Here is a 26,513-nt window from a genome sequence, read left to right as displayed (position 1 = left end):
ACCGTGTATGTTACTCCTCGTTAAGTCTGCCCAACCTCAGCACAGAACAAAGGACACTGTAACAGTGAGTTTCAACCTAAAAGGCTACTATTTAAGCCATACTTTTTTGTGTCTTTTTTTAAATCACATAAAAGATACCATACTAGTGAGGATTTCTTTGACTGCAAATAATAAAACAAAAAGTGTAGAGGTAAGTCAGGGTTAGTAAAAATGCTGGTTGGTCTTATTGGTGACACCAAACTTCCTTGTTTCTCTTCCACCACCCTGCTTTTGTCCTCATGGTCACATTACAGCTGCTACAGCTCCAGGAATGACATTCACACTCCATGGAACAGAGTTAGACGACCAAATACAACCTGACCAGTCTTCTCACCTTCTCCCACTATCTCCTTTCCAGACTTCTTCATATGGTATAGAAGTCTCCTTGCATTTGGGTACCTGAGCTCCCTCCACTATTTATTTTGCTTGAGATGCTTATACACACTCTTTTTTCCCTAGCTAACTAGCTTTTAGGCATCCTTTGTTACTTGGCTCAAATAAGCCCATTTGTCACTTCACCAAAGAACTGAATTCCTTCACTCTCCTAATTACCAAACCAGGGCCAGTTCCCCACGGGGTTCCCACGACACTCTATCTACTCCAATGCCTATCATATTATATATTATTTATCGAGCTTTGTCTGTTATACTTGCATCTGAGCTCCTTGAGGATACATCTCTGTACCTTTGCACCTAAGATGTGGTAAGTGTTCAATGCATGTTTATCTAATACGATGAATGAGGAGGCTATTTCAATCATCTAGAGGAGAGGCACTAAAGCATGAAAATGGGAATGAAAAGGTTAGGACACCAAAGCTCATATGTTTTACTAACAGGAGAATCACCTTTAAGGCCTTACCCTAAATCTATTCTTACTTTAAGAATAATTTTAATACACATGGTCATCAAGTATTGTAACCTACAAAAAATATATTTTTAATAAAGAACCTGAAACATTAAGAAAAGGTTAAATTATTGTGCATACTTCTGCTTAACAAAATAGAGAAACGTACTATTTTCATCCAAATAAACATGCAGCTTTTAAAGGAGAAAACCAGACTCCTCGATAATCCACAGCTACAGTGATTACATTTGTGCTTAATGTACGTTTGAAAAGACTGTATGGTCTTACAGTCAGCCAGACAGCATTTTGCCTTCCCCAGTCTAAGTCAGGCTGGGCCCTCAAGATGCAGGCTAACTAGTACATTTGAGAGGAAACTGTCACAGGTTATTTTTTATTTGGCAGAGAATCACTGATCCCATTCCTTTCCCAGGTCCCCAAGATTAAATTGCTTTAACTCTGCCCACGATGACTTCATGGCAAAACATACAACCCACTATTCTGCCCTGACTAGAACACCCCTTAGACTAGGCTGTCTTAACAAATGTAGGGAAGACCTCCCTTAGTCCCTCCCTTCAATTAATAGCTGAGAGTCCACTATGTTCCAGGCATGAACAAGGATCATATCTTACTTTGTATCCCCAGTGACTAGCACAGTGACTTGCAAAGAGTGGACACCTGATAAGGGCTTTATGAATGACTAAATGAGAAAATGATGAATGAACAAATGAATTAATATATACTGGCATATTTGACTCTCTTTTCCTATAAAACAAGGATACTTTTCCAAAGAGCAGTTATCCTTTGTCTAGTCTTCCTTTATTTTGCCCAAGGTTGTATTACAAAACATCTACTTCTGTACATCTCACCTATCTTACGAATGTCAATCATTTCTTTCAGTTCCCCACTGCATCATTAGAAAAAAGAATGTGAATCGCTAAAATTATCCTTCGAATGATACTAGTTCTTTCCCTTTCCTATAATGCTAACTGTTGTAAAATTCTAAGTTCCTTAAAAGAGCATTAACATAAACTCTTAGCACTATATTTGAAATATACACTAGGTGCTGAGTAGGTTGGAGTACATGATTAATTTCAACTAAATGACAAAGCAGTGATTTGGCAGATGTTTTGAAATTTGGGAGGAAAATATTCATGAATATTCCATAATTTCCTTGTTTCTCCAAAATACTGTATTTCCCCATGTATAAGACGCGCCCTTTTTCGAAAAATTTGGGGTCTAAAAACTGGGTGCATCTTATACAGTGGTTGTATGAGCGCAAAAAAAAAAGTGGGAAATGCAAATAAAAAAAACTCCACAACCACTGTATAAGACGCACCCAGTTTTTAGACCCCAAATTTTTCGAAAAAGGGTGAGTCTTATACATGGGGAAATATGGTCATTCTTAACCACAGTCCTGTGTCCTACTTATAATAAAATATATCATGTCTGTTTACTATCTCATACTAATAAAACTAATTGATGAAAACTTTTCAAACCATTTATCATAATTATTTCATGCCCAACTTTGATATTTTCCTTCACAAATCAAATTTTCCAAACTATTTACTAATATTAATGTGAATACAGTCCTTTGAAATGTTCTCTCTACATCCATTGAAATTCATACTATATTTTCAAGAATTGAGTTAAAAACTCTCTTATCACTATCAAAAATTGGTGAAATGTAACACTTTTTCAAAAGGATAAAACTAATAGTAAATATGTTAGCTAAAAACACTATTAGAATAGGTTTGAAAAAAACAAGCTAAGAAAAAAATCTACATATAAGCTGCCTCTGTTTTCCCTGGTCGTAGAAAATCCTGTTGGAAAAACAGGAAAAAAAGCCGTTTTCTTACTTTAGCAGATAGTATCTTTCAGTACTATTTTTTCTATACTCATATGGCATTTCCTGCCAAATATGATTACTCTGTGTGTGTGTGTGTGTGTGTGTGTGTGTGTGTGTGTGTGTGTGTCTGTGTGCATTTTGAAAGGCAAGAAGAATATTATTATTCTTTTCCCTGGGTATATTCCAAGTAACCACGACTGTGACTGAAAGCATATAAAGTAGAAGAAACATTCCAGTAAAAAAATTCAGTCTGTAAAGGTCAAACTGTATGAATCTGACATTTTCAAACACTAAGATTAAATTAACTAATTTATAGTCTCCTGAAATAGTAAAACAGTAAGTTTTTTAAAAAATATCTAATTGTTAGAATCCTGCTACTCAGAGATAGGAATGCAGTCTTCTATTTCAGAAGAAAAGGGAGGAGAAAAAAGTAGAAAACAGGAGGTAAATAATTGTAAAGTATCCTAAATATAATACTAACACATTTTCAAAGGTAAATCACAATAGATTCTCTGCTGTTTGAGATGCATTTTTATCCAGTTGGATACATGTTTCCCCATAAAATGAGGACAAAATTTCTTTCAACTATAAAATTCTGTCTATGGTTCATTATACTATATGTCACAATATTATTTCATACCATCACCCTAAATTATTTTACACAGGACTTAAAGAATCTCGTAAGCTTTACTTTAAACACATATCAAGTTTTTAAAAATCCAAAATAATTTATGTTTTATATCATGTGAGGTATACTTAGGTTATTCAAATACACAAAGACAGAATAATGTAATATATCACACATATGAAAAAGTTGACATAAATTTATCAAATGACTGATTTTTAAATCATAGATTAAATTAGTGAAATTACCAGTATTATAAACTTAGTTGGTGGTCTGTTTTTAAAATCAATTCCTAATTGTGATTTTGGAGATTTATATTTCAAATGTTTAAAAAGCAAAATATACAAGTATTTCTTCAAAGCTGTATCTGCATTAGTTAGTTCATTTTAGATCTGTAAGTCAGACATGCAGTTAAAAAAGATTTTGAAAATGTATTTCAGCATATGCCAAATTGACACAGGCTATAAATATAGGACTATTTTAAATATAAACAGCATTGGTTAAGCATATAATCATAAACAGAAAAAATTAATTATTCACTGAAAAAGGCAATCAAATCGACCATTCACTGGCTAAATTATTTTATCAGTTATTCACAAAAATAAGAACCAGCTAGTTCTTTTGCCCTGCTATAGGCAGCATCTTAGCTTGTTCCCTTCTGATTTCTTCCATGAACACTTACACCTTAAAAATAAAAGAGCATTATATAAATTATTCTGCTACCTCCAAAAAGCATAACGCAAGAGGACCTTGACAATGTGAAAAGTACTGTTGCAGCATATATGTCATAACCTCTCCTTACTCTTCATACCTTTAGTAAAACGCATGGTTTAAAAACAGTAATAATGAGGCGTATTAACAACTATGCCATTACCTGATCCTTTTCAGATACCATAATATATCAGAAGAGCAAAAGCACGCATGCTAACTCAAAGCTCCTGTGGACAGCTATTCTGCAGTCATAGCTGTAAAACCTCTGAGTGCCCTAAGTGCTCTGGCTGTTGTTCATCCTGGGGATGTCCTACCTTCCTTCACTGTAGCTGCCTTTTGCCTCGATAGTGTCACCAGCTCCTTTACAATCTGCAACACTTGAATCATTGCTAGTTAACAAACCAAAGACTCCAGCTGCTTCCTCCAGAAATCCAACAGGTTTCATCACCAAGGGCTCATGGCATTTCTGCTTTCAGGAAGCTCAGGCACGAACACAGTTCAACTTCAGAGGAATACATGCTTTGCTTAGCTACCCATGAAGGCTCTGAAGCAGTTGATAAGAAACAACGAAAAGATCGGTTGTATCTTCTTGAAATGATGGGATTCAAAGTGATTTCAGCACATGTGAAAACCACCATCCTCAAAATCCCAAATGTATGAGTTTGCAAAGCATTAACAGTTATAATCAGAGCAAAACAAAACGTGGGTAATCACTAAGCACAGTGAAAACATTTTCTCACAGAAGTCATGACAGGAAAAATAAAGCGCTATGCTATAAATTCTCATATAGTGGATCACAGATGCTACGTGCGAGTTTTTAAAAACACTCAGAAGCAGTCAACCAAAATACCCTGCACTGTCAAAACCTTAATACTTTATTCCAACTTCTCAAAAATCTCATATTTGAAACACAGAAAATAAAATGTGGATAAAAATAAAACTCTACTTTGCTAACTCCAAGCTCTCAGATCTACATAAAAGGTATTACCTCAAAATTGTCCTCTAAATTTCTTCCTCTCTCCCTCTCTCTCCTTCTCTCCCCCCCGCCCTCTCTCCCTCTCTCTCTCTCTCTCTCTCTCTCTCTCTCTCTCTCTCTCACACACACACACACACACACACACACACACACACACACACACACCTCTCTCTCTGACATCCTAGCACATGAAGAGAAGTCTAGGTTCACACTGCACACTAGAAATCTCCAAAAAGGTCAGTGAATTCCTTGGTCTCACCATCAGAGGATGGGCCAGCGAATTTCAAATCAAGTATAACCACAGGTTCTGCCATAGGCGTTTTAACAGCCAAGTTGCAACAATGCTCAATTAATATTTAACACCTTTGTTACATGTTATATTTTTCACAGAGCAGCCCTTTTCAAAGTAAACCTCCAGAGTTAACTGAAAGAGAAAAATGACATTCAGGTTAATCTGGTTAAATGTTATTATTTACTAAAGGGACTCTCCACCAGCAATTCGTTCCCCTTACTGTGCTGCCAACTCTCCTCTCCTATTTCTCTTTCCTTTCCATTTATTATTTTGATATTCACAATGTGTCATCAAATACCGGATCCCAGAGCAAATCAAAGGCAGTTCCTTTGCCTCCACACAGTCAAAGGCTTATTTGCTTATGGTCCCACTTTTCAAGTGGACACCTGAGGCACACAGCGAATCAATCAAGGTTGGAAGTCAAACATAGGATCCCAAACTCAAGGGCTTCTGCTTTCTGATACTAAACCTCTTCTGTAAAAATGTAGTTTTAATTCAGGATGAAGTTTTCAGCTCTTCAAAGAAGAGGTGCTATAACATGTGCATATATATCCACACATAATGTATTCTCCATATGGGTGTTAATTTAAGACATCAGTGCTACAAATCCATGACAGTGAGAAAACATTTGCAAATGGAGGACAAAACAGGGCATTTATCCTAACTACATATTATCTTTAAAGACCATGTTTGTTACTTGCAACCTAAAACAAAGCAAGAGTTCAGGTGGTCAAGGACAAGTTTTCAACCTCAAATCAAAATTGTGCTCTTTAAGGAATCCCTCCAACAACCTGATATAGACAAACCAACATTTAAGTTAAACTCCTCAAGTCACCTGCCTTCCCCCACTTCTTTCTATCCCTTGCCTCATTCCCTAGGGCAGTTCTCAACATGAAATAGCTGTTAAGTATCTGCTGGATTTATTTTCCAGTTCTTTGCATTTCCAGCTCCTGAGAAATTACTTCCACTCTTCTGGGAAAAAAACGCTGTTTTTGAAAGGTACTTTTCTGTTAGCTTTGTTTTCTCCCAGCATTTTTCTCTTTCCATGAAAGGAAGAGGCTATATAGGGCATGATCCTCTCAATCAATTTTCTCCTCCATATTTGATCAGTGAAGAGAGGAAAATCTATATTCATGTTTCCATAAATTTCCATTCTCATCACCACCTATTTCACTGACATCAGTGTTGTTTGAAAATGAAAATCATAAAGTAATCGGTCTGGGCACATGGGTTCACTATGTACTGACAAGGGCTTGCCCTCTGCTAAGCAGCCAATAGTGTGGTCTTCTCTCATTCTTGTCTCATTTTTTTCCTCACACATTGCATCAGTAAAAAATATGTGAGCACACATTCTAATATGTAACTGAGCTGTGCTCTAAAATGTCAAGATCATGAACGATAAAGAAAAACTGAAGAACTATTACAGATTAGAGGAGAGTGGAGGGTAGAGTCAAGATAACTAATGTAACACATGATCCCAGATTAGATATTGGACCAGAAAGAGATGAGGGGAAATATATGACATTTGGGGACAATTGATAAAATTTGAATACAATCTATAGAGATCAGTGTTAATTTTCTGACTATGACCATTAGATGGTAGTTATCTAACAGAACATCCTGGATTTTAGAAACTACACCCTGAAGTATTAAGGGATAAATACTTCAATTTACTCTCTAATGATTCAGAAAAAAAATATTATTAATATAGAATAAGAAAGCAAATGTGGCAAATGTTAACATTTGGAAAATTCAGGTAAAAGAATATGGAATTGTTTGTGCTATTCTTTCAACATTTTCGTAAGTCTGATATTATTTCAAAATAAAAAGTTAAATACTGATTACATATCCCAATATATATTTTCTTATAAAAGATATATATGTATTTATATCTACCAGGGGTGCCAAAAAAATGTATACAAGTGGACACTTTGGTCAATGTTGCTCAAGCAGTAGTTCACCATAATCAGAAGTGTCTGGATGCTGATGGGAACCACTTTGAGCACCTCTTGTAACTGCAGAAGTCAAATGTGACTTGTATTCACCTTTTGTTATCGGTATATATTGAGTATTACAATTTTAATAGTTTTTTCCTTTCTTAAAATATGAATACATTTCTTTTGGCACCCTCTGTATGTATGTTTCATCATGCAAAACAGTAATTTTAAAGGAGGAGATAAATAATAGCAAGAATGACACGTGTGTGTATGCTGTGTTTGTTAACTCTGTATACATATGTACAAATATACAGACAGACAGACACGTTCTCCTATTTACTTCCTTCACCCCACAGGTCATTCCAAACCTCGTCGGCATGCAAATTTCTCATGCAGATCTACCTGTGGGGTTACTCTGACATAGGTAATCCAAAAAGAACTGATTTCCAGATCCTTAACTTCCACAGGTACTTGTCACTTCACTACAGCTGATCTGCTTGAGAAGGTGTCTACAACGGGGGTCCTCCTATCCCGGCTGCCTTACACAAGCTCCTTTCTTCCATTTTACAAGAAGGCCAACCCTCGCCCACCTTACTGTGGTGCAGTGCTCCAAAGGGTAAATCGGGGAGGTGGGGGTGGCAAAGGCAATTCGACGATTCCTTTAATCAAGACACTGAGTAACTAGCCCATTCCACTCAGTAAGTGATTCTAATAAAATATTACTTTATAGTGAATTTTAGTAAAATTTATCAAAACTTGTCAATTATTTGTCGTTTTGACCAACGGCATTAGGATAAAACTCCGTGAGGAAAGTGGGATGGATGTATAATTTTTTAAATGGATGACACTGGGTATCAAACCACCAAGATATTTAAACATGACTGGCTACATTTACAAGGAGGATGTAATAATTTCTGTTTATTTAATATTTTTACCTTATTGGGCCTCTGGCACAAAGAATTGGTTTAATCATATTCCTTAGTTCTTATCATTGATCCATGTACAGCCCAGTTTTACTGATTCACTCAATTATTTCATTTTATTTAATAATTTCATAAACACTACAAAGCAACTGCCCAAAACAAAAACTAGGACCTTAACAATAATCTACATTTAACCCACAGTCCCACCAACTCATCGTCCCTCTGCTTCAACCAAAGTAACAATCACTCTGATTTCAGTAGCTACCTATCATTCCCTTTCTTTCTTTTATATCTTTATTTATATGTATCTGTATATGCTTGGTTGTTCTGAGCTTTATCAAAAGGGTGTCATGTTTTATATAATCTTTTGGGAATTACATTTTTTTCTTAAAAAAATGATCCTATTATATTCTAGACCAGTGGATCTCAATCTTCAGTACATACTGAAATTGCCTGGGAAGTCTTAAAAAGCATGACGCCTGGATCTATACAAAGGGATTTTGACTTCACTGTTCTAGAGTGCAGCCTGAGCATTACAAATTTTATAAGCTCCCCCATATGATCCTAACATTCAGGCAATGTTAAGAACTATTGTTCTAGAAGAATAATGTAGGAAAAACTAATGATATGTGGATAAGTTAACATGAAGGTACAAAATATTATACCACTACTGCCATTTACACACACACACACACACACACACACACACAGAGAGAGGTATATACATGGAGAGAAAGAAGGGTGCACAAAGAAAAAATATCGGGGCTGGCCAAGTGGCACGATGGTTAAGAACTGGCTTGGGACGCCAGAGGGCCCCGGTTCGGATCCCACATATGAGGGCCAGTGACACTGCCCTCCACAGCTAAGATGCTGAACAACAGCTCAACCTGGAGCTGGGCTGCCATGAGTCGCCGGCGACGGCGTAGGCTGCAGCCCCTGCGGCAGTGGGTTGCCATGGGCTACCGTGTGTGGCCAGCAGCCAGCGTGAGTGGCCAGCAGCCGCAGTGAGCAGCCATCCAGAAGCCGGAGACTCATCTGTCTCACCTGGAAAAAGCGCAATGATGGTGCCAACTTGGGCCAGTGAAGCAACGTCCTCCACAACTAAACTGAAGAACAAAAGGACAGCAACTTGTCTGTTCCCCTTCCCCCAATTCCCCAATAAAAATCTTAAAAAAGAAAAAGAAAAAATATCGAAATGTTAGTGATAGTTCCTCTGAATGGTGGCATTATAGATGAATTTTTAAGGTCTTCTTTTTGCTATATTTTTCTACAGAGAACAGATTTTACTATCCTTTTTTTTTTTAAAGGAATTACATTTTGGTTTTAAGAAAATCCATAGCAACTCACCAAAAAGATACATATGGTAGAAAGCAAGTAAGCATATGAAAAGAGACTCAACATCATATGTCCTTACAGAATTCCAAATTAAGACAACAATGAGATACCACTAGACACCTAGTAGAATTGCTAAAATCTAAAACAATGACACCATCAAATGCTACTGAGGATGTAGAGTACCAGGAACTCCCACTCATTGTTGGTGAGAATGTAAAATGATGCAGCCACTTTGGAAGACAGTTTGGTGGCTTTTTACAAAACTAAACAGTCATTACCATTCTATTCAGCAATTGTACTTGTTATTTATCCAAATGAGTTGAAAACGATTTCAAAATATTTCAAAATAAAAAGTTATCTACACAAAAACCTGTGCATGAATGTTTATAGCAGTTTTATTTACAGTTGCCAAAACTTGGAGGCAACCAAGATGTTCTTCAGTAAGTGAATGGATAAGCAAACTGTGCTCCATCCAGACAATGGAATATTATTCAGCAGTAAAAGAAATGAGCTATGAAGTCATGAAAGACATGGAGAAACCTTAAATGCATATTGCTAAGTGAAAGAAGCCAGTCTGAAAAGAAACCAATCTGAAAGCATACAAACTGTAAGACCCCACCTATATGACATTCTGGAAAAGGCGAAACTGTGGAGACAGGAAAACGACCAGTGGTTGCTCAGGATTTGAGAAAAGATAGAAAAGGAGAAAGAGGTGGAGCACAGGGAATTTTAGAGCAGTGCAACTACTGTAATGGTGGCTACATGTCATTATACATTTGTCAAACCCACAGACTGTCCAAAACAGAGAGTGAATCCTAATGTCAACTAAGGACTTTAGTGACTAGTAATATTGGCTCATCAGTTGCAGCAAATATACCACATTAATGCAAGATAGCAGTAACGGGAAAGTGGGAAGATAGGAGTATTACAAGGGGGTATAAGGGAACTCTTGGTACTTTCCACTCAATTTTTTTATGAACCTAAAATTCTTCTAAAAAATAAGGTCTTTTAAAAGTAACAAAGGAGGGCCGGCCGAGTGGCACATTAGTTAGAAGTTGGCTTGGGATGCTGGCTCTGAGCAGCAGGGCCCCGGTTCGGTTCCCACATGCGGGCCAGTGATGCTGCGCCCTCTACGGCTAAGATGGTGAACAACAACTCGACCCAGAGCTGGGCTGCCGTGAGTCGCCAGCCAGCAGCAGGCGTGAGCTGCCGTGAGCAGCCATCCAATGGCCGGCGAGCGACTGCCGCGCCCAGGAAGAGCGCAATGATAATGCCAACATGGGCCAGTGAAGCGACATCCTCCACAACTAGACTGAAGAACAAAAGGACAGCAACTTGCCTGTTCCCCTTCCCCGATTTCCCAACGCTGTTCCCTCCCCCCAATTCCCCAATAAGATCTTTAAAAAAAAAAAGTGACAAAGGAAATCTATATTTAATATATATTTAATCTATATCCTACTCTTCAGACTTTATCTGAAATAATACAAAGATAAATCCAAAAACTAGATTTTAACTGGAGAGAGAACGCTTAAAACAAAAACATGAACTGCCTGTGTACACGAGAGACCCACTGTGGCCTGGAGGATAAGAAATGTCAGCGCTGCCCTTGCAATCGCTGCCTGCAAACAGCTGTGAGCGAGTTCTCTAACAGAAAAAGTCTCACCTCAATCTTCTTCTGTACATTTGTATTTCTGTTATACATGCCACCCCCAAAACCACTAACTTTTTGGCTAACCCCAAAACTGCTGACTTACTTTTCTTCCTTATCACTTTCAAATCCGGAATTCCCAGAGTGGGACTCAGGGGAGAATGCCCGTGAGAGAACAAGAATGAGACAACAAAAAGAGAAACTAAACAGGCTGGGAATACAAGCACTCCCTACAGCCCATCTATCTGCACATTCCAACTTATGCCCTTTTCCTTTCTCCAGATGGAAATACAAGGCAGAAATCAACTTCTTTCAGATGAAATGGGATCAATAACAGGAATGATAAGGCAAGTGATGTAAAGAAAAAAACAATTAGGTAAAAGAAAGTAATCTTTTCCCGCCATTCCTCACTCACAAAAAAAAAGAAGGAAAAAAAAGCAAGGGATGGAGGGAGAGGGAGGGAGAAGAAGGAGGAGAAGGAGAAGGAGAAAGGGAAGGAGAAAGGGAAGGGAAGGGAAGGGAAGGGAAGGGAACAGAAAAGAGTAAGAGGGAGAGAACCATATTGAATTTGATCTCATTTGTATTCTTTCTCTCATTCATTTAATAAAACCATGAACCAGTTCACTGGAGCATCTAGTTTGGCCCTAAGTATAAAGAAGGACAAGAGAATCAGTATTATTTTAAATTTAAATTATACTACTATTCATAACAAATGTTATAGATAATTCAAACCAATTCCCTAGAATCTTGAAGAATTACAAACTAATTTAAAAGGTCTCTAATGCTCTTCCTTTTGTCAAAATACATCTTTAATAGTTTTTCTATTACAAAAATAATGTATGCTCACTGTAGAAAATAAGTATCCAAAAACATGCCAAAAGAAAACAAAAATCTCTCTTAGGCCCACCATACAGAGCACTACTAACAACCTTCCAGGTTTATCCATGTACTTTTTTGTTGTTCGTGTTACAAAAATGGGGTAATATCATGCATACTCTTTTGGAACTGATATGTATTTTCATAGTGTAAAATATTTCATCCAATCAACAAAGACAAGGATATTTGCACTGCACTCTACGTCTACAAAATTTGTGATCATATGAATAACAACCCACCATCTTTCCATTCTTGGCACTGATTCAGATTTTTTCTAACCACTTTTCAGAAAACTCTTTTGCTTTTCCTGGAAATATATTTTAGACTTAAACTACTGTCATGTTTTTCAGGACATGCAGACAAATGAGAAGAAAAAAAATGTAAGAGGCCACCCTACTTGTTACAAAAATAATCTGTAAATATTCCAGATGTCAACTGATCTGCAAATATAAAAAGACTATTGAAAATTAAACTATAAGCCCATTTCTGACGAGTCTCCTCTTGGGCTAATAAATCAATTAATATACTTCATTTCTTTGTCATTCTACTTCAATTTTCAGGGTGGGATATAACCTCTATGTTCTAGAATTTTGAAATTCAACTGCTACAAACTCATCAATATCAAATGTATCATACGTTGACTATGAAAAATAAAAGTTGTACATTTTTTCTACCTAAAATCTATACTATTTCCTGTCCGAATAGTGTTCAGGTGCTTTTATGGTAATTGTTAATAATTCATACTGGGTATTTAAAAATTAACACTGTCACAAGCTAATCCATTATTTTCACAGATTTTTTTCATTGAAAAAAGTAAAACAAAACAAAGTTATAAAGGTTAAATGTCCTGAATTGTAGGATGTGGAAAGAACCACAGGATATGTGTTTCTGGATGACAACATTATATCCTTCTTTCATATAATCTCAAAGCATATTAGATGACAATAACTATTTATGAACAAAAGTACCTGTATTAGTGCCATGAAGTTAGCAGTTTTTTCAAACCCAGTTTTTAAAAATATTTTACCAAAGGGGAATTCGTTTTTCTGATAAAAAGCAAGCCAGAAATTTCTCAACTTGTAGCTCAGTGGAAACTGTTATAAATATGTGCAAAATATGCTTTACAAACATGAGAAATAAAAATATATTATCCTAATGTATCTTAACATCTAAAAATTCTTAATGTACTGACTGTATACCAGAAGTGCATTTTAAGGCAATAAAATCTTGTTCAGCCATACAAAATGTATTAAGCACATAGTATGTACAATGCCTAGTAAGTACAATGCTAGTTGTGGGTTATTATAGGGGTGATCAACCTCCTTCCATTCTACCAAGAGTAACTGGCATTAAACACATAATTACACAATTGATTACTGAATTACAATTGAGACGGCTCCTGCAAGTAAGTACAGGATGATAGGAGAATGTACCCTTAAGTGTGAATTAGTGTGAATTAAAGGCTATATACAGTACAGTTGACCCTTGAACAACGTGGGGGTAAGGGAAGCCCTCCCCCACACAGTAAAAAAATCCTTGTATAACTTTCGACTCCCCTAAAATTTAACTACTGTCATCCCACAGTATCCGAGGGGGGATTGCTTCTAGGACCACCCCACTACCCCCTCCATCCTCTTTTAAGAAAGACAGGGGCCGGCCGAGTGGCTCAGTTGGTTAAGAGCTCGCTCAAGAGTGCGAGCTCTGAGCAACAGTGGTTTGATTCCCAGCCCGAGCTGAGCAGCCGCTGAGCTGCCAACAGGTGGCAGAATGGCTCAGCAGAAAAACAGAACAGAAAAAGAGAGGGGGAGAGAGAAAGGGCCAGGAAGAAGGAAAAAAAAAAAAAAAAGAAAGAAAGACAGGAAGACACAGGCAAAAACATTTCCATACTATTAACTCTAGCTTAAGGAATTTTTCTTTGTTGTTGTTGTTGTTTTAAGAAAAAGGGTAAATTCACCAGTAATATTCATTCTGCAAACTTTTTTTTTAATTGAACCATCTAAATAACCAAAAAATAGGGAAATGATGCATCATTACCTTTAAGGAATATGAAATTATGAGCTCTAATTATTAAAAAAAAATTACAGAAATATAGCTGTCTAAACACAACTCAATGTTATAAGTCCAAATAGAAAACTGCATGCAAACTATGGATGCAATTATATAAAAAGATATACAATCTGGACACCACCAGAGGGTCATATGCAAAAAAGCAAATGGCTGCTTTAATGTAGTGGGGTTACGATGACTCCCCACCACCACCACCACCATCTCCAGAATGTATTCACTTTAACGTCATGGTTATACTTTTAAAACAACAACAAAAGGGGACTGGGGAAGATGAAGAGAATAGATTAGTGTAGATGACTCGGGTAAAATAAAGTATAAAACAGAGGTAACAGTAGGGTGTTTAACTAAACCAAAGTTACAGACTTAATCTCCTCCAACCAGTTACTTCTACCAATGCTGGATTTTCCTTAATTTGTTCATCTTAATCTCAGCTTCTCAACTCCAGGTCTTCACACATGTTGTTCCCATTTAGAACCCTCTCCCTCTTCCTTTTCACTTCACCAGGCCTTGGCTGGAATACAACTGCCTACTGGTGGCCCCCCCACTGCCCTCCTGTGGCTCAGTCCCCTTGTCCTACAGGCCCCTCCACTTCCCTTTCTGGATTAATAATACTGTGCTGTGTGAGCGGTTATCTGTCTTCCCCGCTAGCTACGCTCTGGGAGGCCGACAGCCATGTCTGTTTTGAACTTGTACTATGTCCCCAAAGACCAACACAGCTTCAGTACACGTGGAGGTACCCATTAAGTATGTTAGTACTAAAATAAAAGCATGATTATTTGTTCAAAATCATATAATCTCTTCCTTTAAATTTGTTTTAAAATCAGCCTCAAAGAGTACTCTTAAAACAATTTAAGAAATTAATTTATAGCATCATGTGTCTCAAAGCTATCTAAAAAGCAAGGTTTGAATCTCTCGTACTTTGCAATATCCCAATTTAATTTTCTAGCTTTCAATACATCTTGCAACTATTAAACTTTAAAAGAGACATAACCAGGGCCGGCCAAGTGGCGCATTGGTTAAGAGCTGGCTTGGGATACCAGAGGGCCCCGGTTCGGATACCACATATGAGGGCCAGTGACACTGCCCTCTACAGCTAAGATGCTGAGCAACAGCTCAACTTGGAGCTGGGCTGCCGTGAGTCGGCGGCGACTGCATAGGCTGCAACCTCTGCTGCAGTGGGTTGCCATGGGCTACCATGTGTAGCCAGCAGCCAGCGTGAGCGACCATCCAGAAGCCGGCAACTGATCTGCCTCGCCAGGGAAGAGCGCAATGATGGTGCCAACTTGGGCCAGTGAAAGCAACATCCTCCACAACTAGACTGAAGAACAAAACGACAGCAACTTGTCTGTTCCCCTTCCCCCAATTCCCCAGAGCTGTTCCCATCCCCCAATTCCCCAATAAAAAAAAAAAATCTTAAAAAAAAATAAATAAAAAAGAGACATAACCATGGATGGTAAATATCCTGACATTTCACATTGAAATCTAATATAATCCATAAATCTCTAAAACCTAGTGAGAATCAGAGACTTGATATGTCCATTTATTCTATTTTTAGCTAAAGAAAATTTACTAGGACAAAGACAAAAGAAGCACCAGGTTATGAGAAAGGCAAATCCTTAGTGAAGCAATCTCAGTTTATACAAGAACTGCAGCTGGTTAATGTTAGAAAACAACTCAGTCATGCTCTACCTTATACCTTCACAGCATTTGTTCACCAACATCTTGAGATGTTTGTCAACATAATTTAAAACAGAAATTATGCAAAAAGCAATTTCTCTTGACAAGAGTCAAATGTCTCCTTTCAGGGTCATCTCATATTCTAGAAAATAGCTCATTGCATTTCTCTCAAGCGTCTGGAACAAAAGCAAAACAGAAACAAATAAAGCAAGAACAATAAATCCAGTTCTTATGCGAGAGATTTGAATCCTATTTCAATTAAAGAAGTGGGAATTTTTTCTGTTAAAGAACTAAGTGGGAAGAAAACCGAGAGATCGCCATGCATCTTCCTTTCTTTCCCAGACAGGCTTCCTAGAGGAATGCCCCCAAACCAGTCCCACGTTAGGACAGCTCTCACCAGAGAACGTCTCAGATGGTCCTAACCTGAGGGAGGCTCTGTGAGCCAACCGGTCTGCCTTTTTCAAAAACACCATATCATGGAAGACAAAGAACAGTTCTGAGGGCCTGTTCCAGATTAGAGGAGACTTAAAAAACTTGACAGCTAAATGCCATGCATGAAAAACACTCAGTTGGATCCTGTACTGGGTGGGCAGAACTGCTATAAATTATTGGGGACTGTCAACAGTGGGAAAAGAATTGTAGACTAGATAAACACAATTTATCTATTCAATAATTTTACTGTTGTTACGTAAGAGAATATCCTGTTTTTTAGAACTACACGCTGAAATACAAAATGGGTAGGGGAGCATGATAAATGCAACCTAGTCTCAAATAGTTCCAAAATAAATAAGTAATGTGTATTTTTCAAAAATACATACTCAGAAATTTTGAACACAAAGAATTGACCCTAGTGAAAGAATAAAGTTGGACTGGTTGGGAAGAGAGAATTAAATGGTATCAGAGGTAGAATTTCAGCTGCTGAGAAGGTACACATTTATCAGAGACCAAGGTGATTAGAAAGGAAAACTTCTTAGATGTAGATGTCCCTTCAGGACGCAGCTCAGCACGGAGCCTGAAGGGCGCACCTTTCCACTTAGACCAGAAGCTTTGCTAACAATTTTTACATCACATTTTAACAGGAAAAGGAGTAATGACTCCACTTCTATAATACAAATCAAACATTGTTAAGTAGCTTTCTTAAGAGCAGAAACCCTTTAGTAAGGAATCATTTGCAACCAAGTTCCTTTTAACAAAGTCAGTTTGGGTAAGCTAGGCAGAAAGGAATCTTTCTCCTTCCTGGGCAAAGCACGCCATCCATACACACAGGTACATGTACCTATAGGTACATATAGGTACAAAGTTCCTATTAAAAGTTTATGGTTGATTTAAAAAAAGAACGCTCGCAGTGGCCCTATGGCTTCCAGGTGTGGTAACCTGGACAAAGCTGGTGGGCAGCCTTCAAGGCAGCGGAGAAGCAGCTTTCCCTGTAAGGAGAGGTTCTACTACCACTGCAGATGCCCCTGAGCAGTGAGGGAACCCTTTCATATAGCTTCCAGGTTGCTGCAGATCAGAAGCATGTCTGAAAATAAAGCAAGCCAGTGAAATTCATCTTAGTGATCAAACAGTCTGAATCAATTACTTGCCATATAAGCTTGTGTTGTTACAGTTAAAACAACAAGTTCGAGCATGTTTGAAAATCAAACTCAAATGTGTTGTACCATCATTGTCACAAGTAAACAAATTAGCAACGTTCCCCCAACAGCGGTAATACCTAGTTCCCACTGTCCTACTACAGGACACATCACACTTGATCTGTATCTACATATCAGATAAAGACAATAACAGAAAGTTATTGCCTAAGGAAAATACACAAGACCAACTATTAAATGTTTACATAAAAACTTAATACATGTCTACATATTTGTTTTTTTCAAATTTCTTTTAAGTTATAGTCAAGCAAACGTAGTCTGCCTCACTTTGCATTTGTTAGAACCTAACAAGGGGGACACGGTAAAGAAGCCAGGCCACTGGCCGTACATAATGTGGCAGGCTAGCAACGAGGCCAACCTAGGTCTCTGGGGCTCTGGGAACTTGAAAAAGATTGTTGTTGGGTAAGTTACTCTCTCAAAATGAAATTGTAAAGAGCTCCCATGAAGAACAGTGTATCTTAAAACTACAAGAAAGAGGTCATCTGGAGCACTCTAGTTCATGTTGTACTAAAAAATTTTAGTTGAACTTGATTTACATACCGAGTATATCTACATTATGCAATATATTGTAGATCTAAAAGAAAAATGTTAATGACAGGTCTACAAAAGCAACAACAGCATAATAACATAAAGTAAATGGTTTGAAATTTTAAGATTTAACTAGCAAAAATAATGTAAAAGCTTTACTGAGGTTATACTACTACAGTAATTTACATTTGTACTAAGAATTTAAATGAGTTAGTAAAAGGCAATTAGATTTTCACAGAAAATGTTTTGTTTAATTACAAATCAATTTCTTTATAGACAGAGAGATAGGGTGTGTGTGGGTGTGTGTGTGTGTGTGTTAGAGAGAGAGAGAGAGAGAGAGAGAGAATCAAATGGACAAAATATATAAACAATTGGTAAATCTGGGTAAAAGTTATATGAGGAATAATTTTGGGTACTATTGTTACAACTTGTTGTAAGTTTGAAAAATAACAAAACAAGAAAACAAAATAACGTAAACCATCTCCTAATAAGAACTTAAAGTAATATAACTGACTATACTCTATAAGAAATGCTATATTAAATTCACATTTAAATTCCCCATAGTATCAAACTAAGAACTACTCACTTTTCTGCAGCAAGTGGTCAAAAAGATAAATTCACTAAAAGCAAAGTATATTGCAATTTAAATGGTCAGTATTAACACAATGAAGTGCTTTAAACTAAGAAATTGCTCTCCTAAATTTTCTGAGAAGCACTTTTTGCTGACATTCTTTATCATCTTACCTATGCTTTATTGCTGCCACAGTTCTGAGAGGTTACACTGCGTTTTTCAACAGGGATGCTACCCTCTGCTTTGTCCTGCTCACTAAATGGCAGTAGGTTCCCCATTAACTGTGACAACCAAAAAGTCTCCATACATTTCCAAATTCACACCTCCCCCACCCCGACATCAAGAATCACTGATTATTCATTTGAAGGATAGTTGACATTTAAAACTTTATATTCCAAAATCTAAATCTATCCAACATAAATGAGTCTTAATATATCACATGGATACTTGTTATACTTTACAAGGGGATTTCTTTCAAGATTCCATTAAATGTAGACATGCCAATATTTAAAATACAATTCAACTTATAAATTTTCTTTAACTTCTGCCCAACTTCTCAGGCACAAAACTATTCAATAAAACAGGATATACACCTAGATAGGCTATTGTCTTAGAGAGAAGTTTTAACCAATACTTAGGGAAAGTCTTATATTACTTGTGGGGAGGTTTTTCTATTTAGTAAGACTCACAAGAATCCTTCTGCTACCACTAAGGGATTTAGCAATCTACTCAATTATATATAACAGTGCCTGCTCTAACAAATGTTAAGACAAATTGTTCTTCACTTCAGCATGAACTTTTAGTCCACTGCTCCAGTGAATAAAGATATTTACTCCTCCTCTATTGGAAAACCACAAATACACTATATCCCAAATTATCCACTGCCATTATTTTTTCCTCAGATAAATGAGAAACGTTTCATATCTAGAAGTGACCTCAAAAAATTCACTTCGTTATTTAGGCCAAAGGGCAGTATCAAACACTCCAAAACAATAGATTCACCCTGGCCTGTCCAGTCAAAAGAGAATCAACATCCAGAAAGACTCTCTTAGGAAACATGACATATAATGAATGAGTACAGAGAAAAACTTTCCTGAAGAAAGTGAAATAAAATCCAGAAGATTAAAATTTTTAAATAGAGCAGATAGGCTTTACATTTTTTAACTTAAAACTTGGGAAAAGAAAATTAAGTAGTACCCTAAATAATCACTTTTCTTTGTTTGTTGGTACCTTTTTGGTTTTTTGGTTTTTTTTAACATATGCCACCAAAATAATCACCTAGAAGTTATATGGCACAACACAAACTACACTTGAACAAAGATCCATTTCAAATTACAGCCACAGTTTAAATTAACACCTTTATTCATCTTTGGCACCATCTGATAAAATTTTGAACAAATCTGATAAATGTTAAGCATTGCCAAATATGCGAATGCAAGAAAACAAGAACAATTTAAGTAAGGAAAATCAAAAGGCTTTTTGTGGATTGTAATAATGTTAACAACCCACAAGGAAATGCACAGCATCATGGCGGCATCATATAATCCGTTTTCCACAAGATACATATTCAGCTTCAGAACTTATAAAGGTCTAGGCTAGGAGCTACAAAACACCTAAAGCATTTAACAAATTCCGCAGGCCTTATAGTTGGGGCATCACAACTAGTGCATCAGGCAGGGTGTGGAGAGACTGGATCCCCTCAGCTTCAGGGCACTTGGGCACAGGTGGAACCTGGCCTGATATGTCAGAGGCAGTCGCCTCCAACCCCAAGCATCTCCATCCCACGTTTATCCCACGTGCTGTACACCTACAACCACATGTCCTGTGCCGCTCACGACATGGCAAGGGCTGGGAAATTCTGCCGAGATACACCCACCAACACACAGTATCCAACCTTTCCTCCAATCTCGAGAGAAATATTAAAAAGCTTTTAGTTACCCATCCTTATCACCCATATCTAGGTTTGGAAATTCAATCCAGACTTTCATGACATACACATATCTTCCTATTTTTTAAGCTGTACCATGCTGCTCCCATTTTTTCAGAAACAGGAACTCTGGTACACGCGGTTCCCGTGCCCTAGAAACTGCAGCATAATGTAACCACAACACTCCCTGGCCTATGGCTACATGGTCTACTCGACAGTGATTTCTATCACTGGACAAAAACCATCAAACTGGCAAAAAACGAGACGGAACTCAAAGTCTATTTCAAAGGGGGCATGAAAAGAGCTGAAAACTAAGAACAAAGCTAGACAAGGGAAATCCTGCCTTTTTACGAAATTTTTAATTTACATCTAACAAAAATGTCTGCTTATCAGAATAATTTTTCCAGAATGAAATCTTAAGTTGCTTCCCTAATAGAAGCCCTACAGGACAAAGTCCAAACTTCCTGCAATATATATGACCCTGGACCCTGATTCCACCTTCTCCAGCTGTTTCTTTCACAATCTCCCTTCCCCATCTTTATATACTCCAGAATGTTCCACGACCTGGTGACACCTGCATGGAGTCAAACCTTCCTGCCTCTCACACCGCCCTGCCTACTTGGATTTATTCCTCCTATGCCATACTTCTCTCGCTCTCTCGCTCTCTCTCTCCCCTCTCCCCCCACTACACACACACACACAGAAGATTAGCTCAAATTTCACCTAGAAATCATCATACATGGAACCACACACTAAGGACATTACATAGGAACACCCGAATCTATGCACTATTTACCCGAGCAGCAGTAAGTGCCAGGAACAGTGTTTAGCACTACGAATAAAAGCCTTTGCCCTCCAGGAACGTACAGATTAGATAAGAACAAATAGGCAGGTGACTTTGGTACAGTGCGCCAGGTACCAGAACAAGGCAAGCGGAGCGCCATGGAGAGGAAACAGAAAGGGCTCACCTAGTGAGGGAAGTGGAGCGAGGATGCCAGACAGGGATGCTGGGAGCCAGGGAACTAAGCACAAACTGATTTTTTTTTTTAATGTGAAGGACTTTGGTCTTCATTGTAACACCAGTGGTTAAACCCCCAATGGCATTGCTCATTCTTTGTGGTTCCCCTGTTTTTACAACAAACACAGAGAAATTCCAGATAAAATATAAAAACAAATCACCAAAATGGCATACCTAGCCCCAAAACATGTTTAACATTTCTATGGATTGGAAATCTAACAGGAACATAAAGTGTGAGGCAAGCTGAAGCCAGGACATCGGCTGGGCTCTGAGGCCCGAAGCAGAAAAAGGCAGCAGGAGGTTGCTCCTATGGGGTAACTGCAAATACAAGGGATCCACGTGAAGGGGGTAAGCTGTCAGGCTTTTCAGTTAAAACCAGGGACAGGCGTGACACTCCTTCGTTATGAAACTAGACTGAAAAAGACTTTTGCTAACTGCACTCAGGCTACAGCTTAGAAAGCTACTGACCTAATGTCAGCTGACTCAGTTACCAAATCTGTGATATCCCCAACGTCACCATGGGGCCCGGGCTCTAGCCCACTAACACAAGACCTGATTCTGATCTGGGAACTCCAAAGCCAGACAAGAACTACTGCAAATCATCTAGACCAGCAAGGAAAATCACAATAAGAGAGAGAGATATGGAGAGAGGAAGAGAACAGGGGGTTAGAGAGATAAAAGAAAAAATTCCCATCAGAAGGTGCTTGTGAAAGTACAGAACACGATAAAAACAACAAGATCAACAACCACAACATAAATTCACTGAAGACAAAATAAAAAATAATCAAGTGATCTGAAAAATAACTTTAAACATGTAAAAGATCCACAAGATAAAGAAATAATAGAACAGGAAATTTTTTAAATAAAAACAAACAGAAATTAGAAAATAACTAGTGGATATAAAAAAGAACCTGTTAAAAATGTTGCAAATGAAATAGAGCCAATGTAATTTACAAACAAAAGTTGTAATGGTTCAGATACTTTTTAGTAGTTGCCTAACAAGTCCCTACAGGGCACCGAGTTCTTAAGGGCAGCTGTGCACATGCCACTGCTAGAGGTTCAAAAAGCAAAGATACATGGGACCTGTCCTCAAAGGACTCGTCTTCTGGAACAGGGATGCTAACAGAACACCAAGATTACAAAGTAGAACAAAATTTTATTCAATTTCAAAACTGTAAACATTTTTAAGTTAAAAGACTTGACATTTATCTCTCTTCGTTTTCATGATCTCCTATTACCACCTTTACTAGAGGTGGTGCTTTGCATTAAACAGTCTCACAAAACTGCATATGAATGGAGCTGAAATAACAAAAGCTGCTTCTTTCTTAATCTATATTTGAATTCATCTAGCAGCTATCCTTGTTTATTCAAAGTACACCACTTAAAAGTCTAGAAAATCAAAGACCACTTCTTGCAAATCTTGGAAAGTACTCAATGATTTCACAATAATAGCAGCTTCATTTTCATTTATCAAATGCCTAATTATTTAAATTGTTTATAATAAAAGCTATTCTGTTCATATTAACCCTCCATCGGGCACAACTTATCTCACAGATTCACTGCATACAAAGATGGTGCTATGAACTACATCTTTAATGTACTAAGTCACAAACACAACTGGCAATAGGTTACGGTAGACGGGAAAGATACGAAAGCAATGAGTCACGATAGTTAACTGCTAGATATTTGAAAATTTGTGTGCAATGAATCTGTGAGATCAGTTGTGTACGATGGAGGGGTAAGGTAAATATAATCAATATGAATAATATGTGACAAGTTTTAAACTCGCTGATGTTATATTCCAATAAGGAAACGCTCACTCCATCCCAAAGTTTTCATAATAAAAAAAACTGTACTTAAAAAGTACATCAAGGGCTGGCCGAGTGGCTCAGTTGGTTAAAAGCTCACTCAAGAGTTTCAGCTCTGAGCAACAGCAGTTCGAGTCCAGCCCGAGCTGAGCAGCCACTGAGCTGCCAATAGGTAGCAGGATGGCTCAGCTAAAAAAAAAAAAAAAAAAAAGTACATCAAAGCAGTCATAGGATTATGATCAAGTAAAATCTTAATTCTTCCTTCACTCTCTGAAAGTAAACAGTTAACAAAACTCCAATTCTCCTGTTCGCAAGCAGGAGTGGATAGAAATGACAGAAAAGATTACATATACAACTGAGAAGATGAAACCTATTGGGTTGTCGGAAAAATCATGACACATGTTTGCAACAGATGGCACTAGTTCATTTTTGGAAGTACTAGAGTCATTCACATCTATGTTATTCTGTGTCATTTGACAACTGACAGTTCAGCTTCATTCTAAAAAAAAAAAATTGAGCGACTTGGTTGAGTTTTGGAGATTTTACAACAAGTTGAAGATGGAAGACCAAACTGTATTTTTGCCATATTTTACTGTTTTACTTCCAGAAAGGGAAGAACGCACGTCAAGCTTCTGAAAAGTTGCATACAGTTTACGGTGACTGCTCTACAAGAACATCAGTGCAAACGATGGTTCATGAAATTCTTTGCTGGTGATTTTGATCTTAACCACGCTCCTCAGTCAGGGAGGCCCACCAAGGTTGATGACGACAAAATAAAGGCATTGATCGAGTCAAACCCACGTTACATGCCACGAGAGATTGCAGGAATATTGAACATCCATCATTCAAGCATTCACGACCAACTGAAGAAGCTGGGATATGTAAGTAAGCTCGATATTTGGGTTCCGCATGAACTCAAAAAAGTTCATTTGATGGCACATATAAACATCTGTAATATGCTCATTATACGTGAGGAAAACGATCCTTTTTTGAAGCGACTAATAACTGGTGATGAGAAGTGGATTGTTGACAATAATATGATGCACAAACAGTCTTGGTTCCAACTTTTGAGGTGATGATTCGCCTCAAATGACATCGAAAGAAGACATTCATCAGAGGAAGATTATGCTCTCAGTGTGGTGGGATTTTAAAGGTGTCGTGTTTTTCATGCTCCTACCAAGGAACCAAACAATCAATGTGAATGTGTACTGTCAGCAACTGGACAGTTTAAATGAATCCATCATCCAGAAACGTCCAGAGCTTGTTAATTGTAAAGGAGTTGTGTTCCATCGTGACAATGCAAGACCACACACTAGTTTATCACCCATCAAAAACTACTGGAGCTTTTTAAGAGCTCACTCAAGAGTGCAAGCTGTGAGCAACAGGGTCGCCGGTTTGATTCCCAGCCCGAGCTGAGAGCAGCAGCTCAGCTGCCAGCAGGTGGCAGGATGGCTCAGCTTAAAAAAAAAAAAAAAAAAAAAAAAAACTACTGGAGCTTGGATGGGATGTGTTGCCACACCCACCATACTCTCCTGACCTTGCGCCGTCAGACTTCCACTTGTTTCACTCTCTTCAAAACTCCTTGCGTGATAGAACATTCAATTCAGATGAGGCTGTAAATCAGCACCTTGTTCAGTTTTTTGCAAATAAAGACAGGTCCTTCTATGAACGAGGAATTATGAAGATCACTGGAAGATGGCAAAAGGTTTTCGAACAAAACAGGCAATATATCATTGATCTTTGTTCTTTATATAAATAAATGACCTTTGAAAAACACAGACAAAATACATCATGACTTTTCAGACAACCCAATATATCAAATTTGGTAAGTCTATAGGATAGATTTGGTTCTTTGTCCTATCACGTGCATTGATAAAGAGAATTTTCTGTTTTCTGTTTTTGCTTAAACATATGTTATACAATGATCAAATATCACATAATAAAACCTCTGCTAATTATGGTCAACTGCAATTTTCCCCCTTCATACTTCTAATGAGTCATGTTCCAATGGCTACTCAATAGAAAATTTTAGATAACAGAACTATAAATCAGCCAAGAAACTAATGACACAGATACATACACACATACAGACACAGGCGCGCACACACCTAACTTCTTAGAATAAACCAAACACCAAAAAGTATCCCCTTGGGGCCAGCTGAGTGGCTCAGTTGGTTAAGAGCGCGAGCTCTGAACAACAAGGTCGCCGGTTTGATTCCCCATGGGCCAGTGAGCTGCGCCTGAGCTGAGCTGCCGCTGAGCTGCCAACAGGTGGCACGATGGCTCAGCTGGTGAGAGCACATGATCCTAACCAACAGGTTGCCGGTTTAACTCCCGCATGGGATGGTGGGCTACACCCATCCGCAACTAAGATTGAACTTGACACCTTCAGCTGAGTGGCCAGGAGCTGCTGACGGGCGGCCGGATGGCGACTGGACTTGGAGCTGAGCTAGCTGCGCCCTCCATAACTAAGACTGAAGGACAACAACTTGGCTGTTGCCCTTCCCCAAATCCCCAACACTGTTCCCCTTCCACAATTCCCCAATAAAAATTTGAAAAAGAAAAAAAAAGTATCCCCTTGTTTAAAGCGATATGTACACAGTACTGGGCTGAACCAACCAGATTATCCAATCTCTGATGAAGTGACATAATTCCAACTTGTCCAGTAACAATTTTTTTTCTTTTTTTAAGTACAACACTGCAAATGCTCCCAAGATCACTGAAATGACACAAAGGACACTTACTCATGACTGGAAATGTCTCTGTATGTTGTCCCAATCGGATATTAAACCAAAATCTGCTGTCCAAGGATTCTCAGAGGAATACATGTCCTAGTCAGAAAACAAAGAAAAAGAAATCATATTTTCTAAAGACATTTAAAATTAAGTTTTCTAAGAGGAAATGAAAATAATTCAGTTTAAAATTTTTCTATTTCCAAAAGAATGCTTGGCGTCATCTAAGTATAAAAAAATTACCAATCTTTAGAACATCACGATTCCATTCATATTTTCCTTTTTCTGTAAGAAGTTACCTCAAAAGTAAATAAGATGTACAAAGCAACAGAAACTTATTAAGGTGCCCTTTGTCTTCAGTTACTAAAAATTTATTCTAGCCCTCATTCCCAAATAAAGAAATCACAGAAAGAAGGCACACCACCCAGGGAAAATATAGCACATCACACCTGCTAAGTTTATTTTGATTGCAGATAAATTATTTA

At 37.8% G+C, this 26,513-nt stretch overlaps 1 protein-coding gene across 1 annotated transcript in view; it reads right to left on the bottom strand.

The window, feature by feature from the left end:
* Positions 1-26,127, bottom strand: part of USP6NL (USP6 N-terminal like) — a 140,516-nt gene extending 114,389 nt beyond the window's left edge. Inside the window, exon 1 of the mRNA XM_019656991.1 lies at positions 26,041-26,127. Coding sequence (XP_019512536.1) covers positions 26,041-26,044 — 4 coding nt within the window. The 5' untranslated portion in view covers positions 26,045-26,127. The remainder of the gene's footprint in view (positions 1-26,040) is intronic.
* Positions 26,128-26,513: the final 386 nt, after the last annotated feature.

This window comes from Hipposideros armiger, unplaced genomic scaffold (assembly GCF_001890085.2).
Source record: "Hipposideros armiger isolate ML-2016 unplaced genomic scaffold, ASM189008v1 scaffold_271, whole genome shotgun sequence".
NCBI classification, from domain to species: Eukaryota; Metazoa; Chordata; class Mammalia; order Chiroptera; family Hipposideridae; genus Hipposideros; species Hipposideros armiger.
The sequence above is the reverse complement of the archived record's forward strand: the minus strand, read 5'-3'. Positions and strand labels throughout refer to the sequence as shown.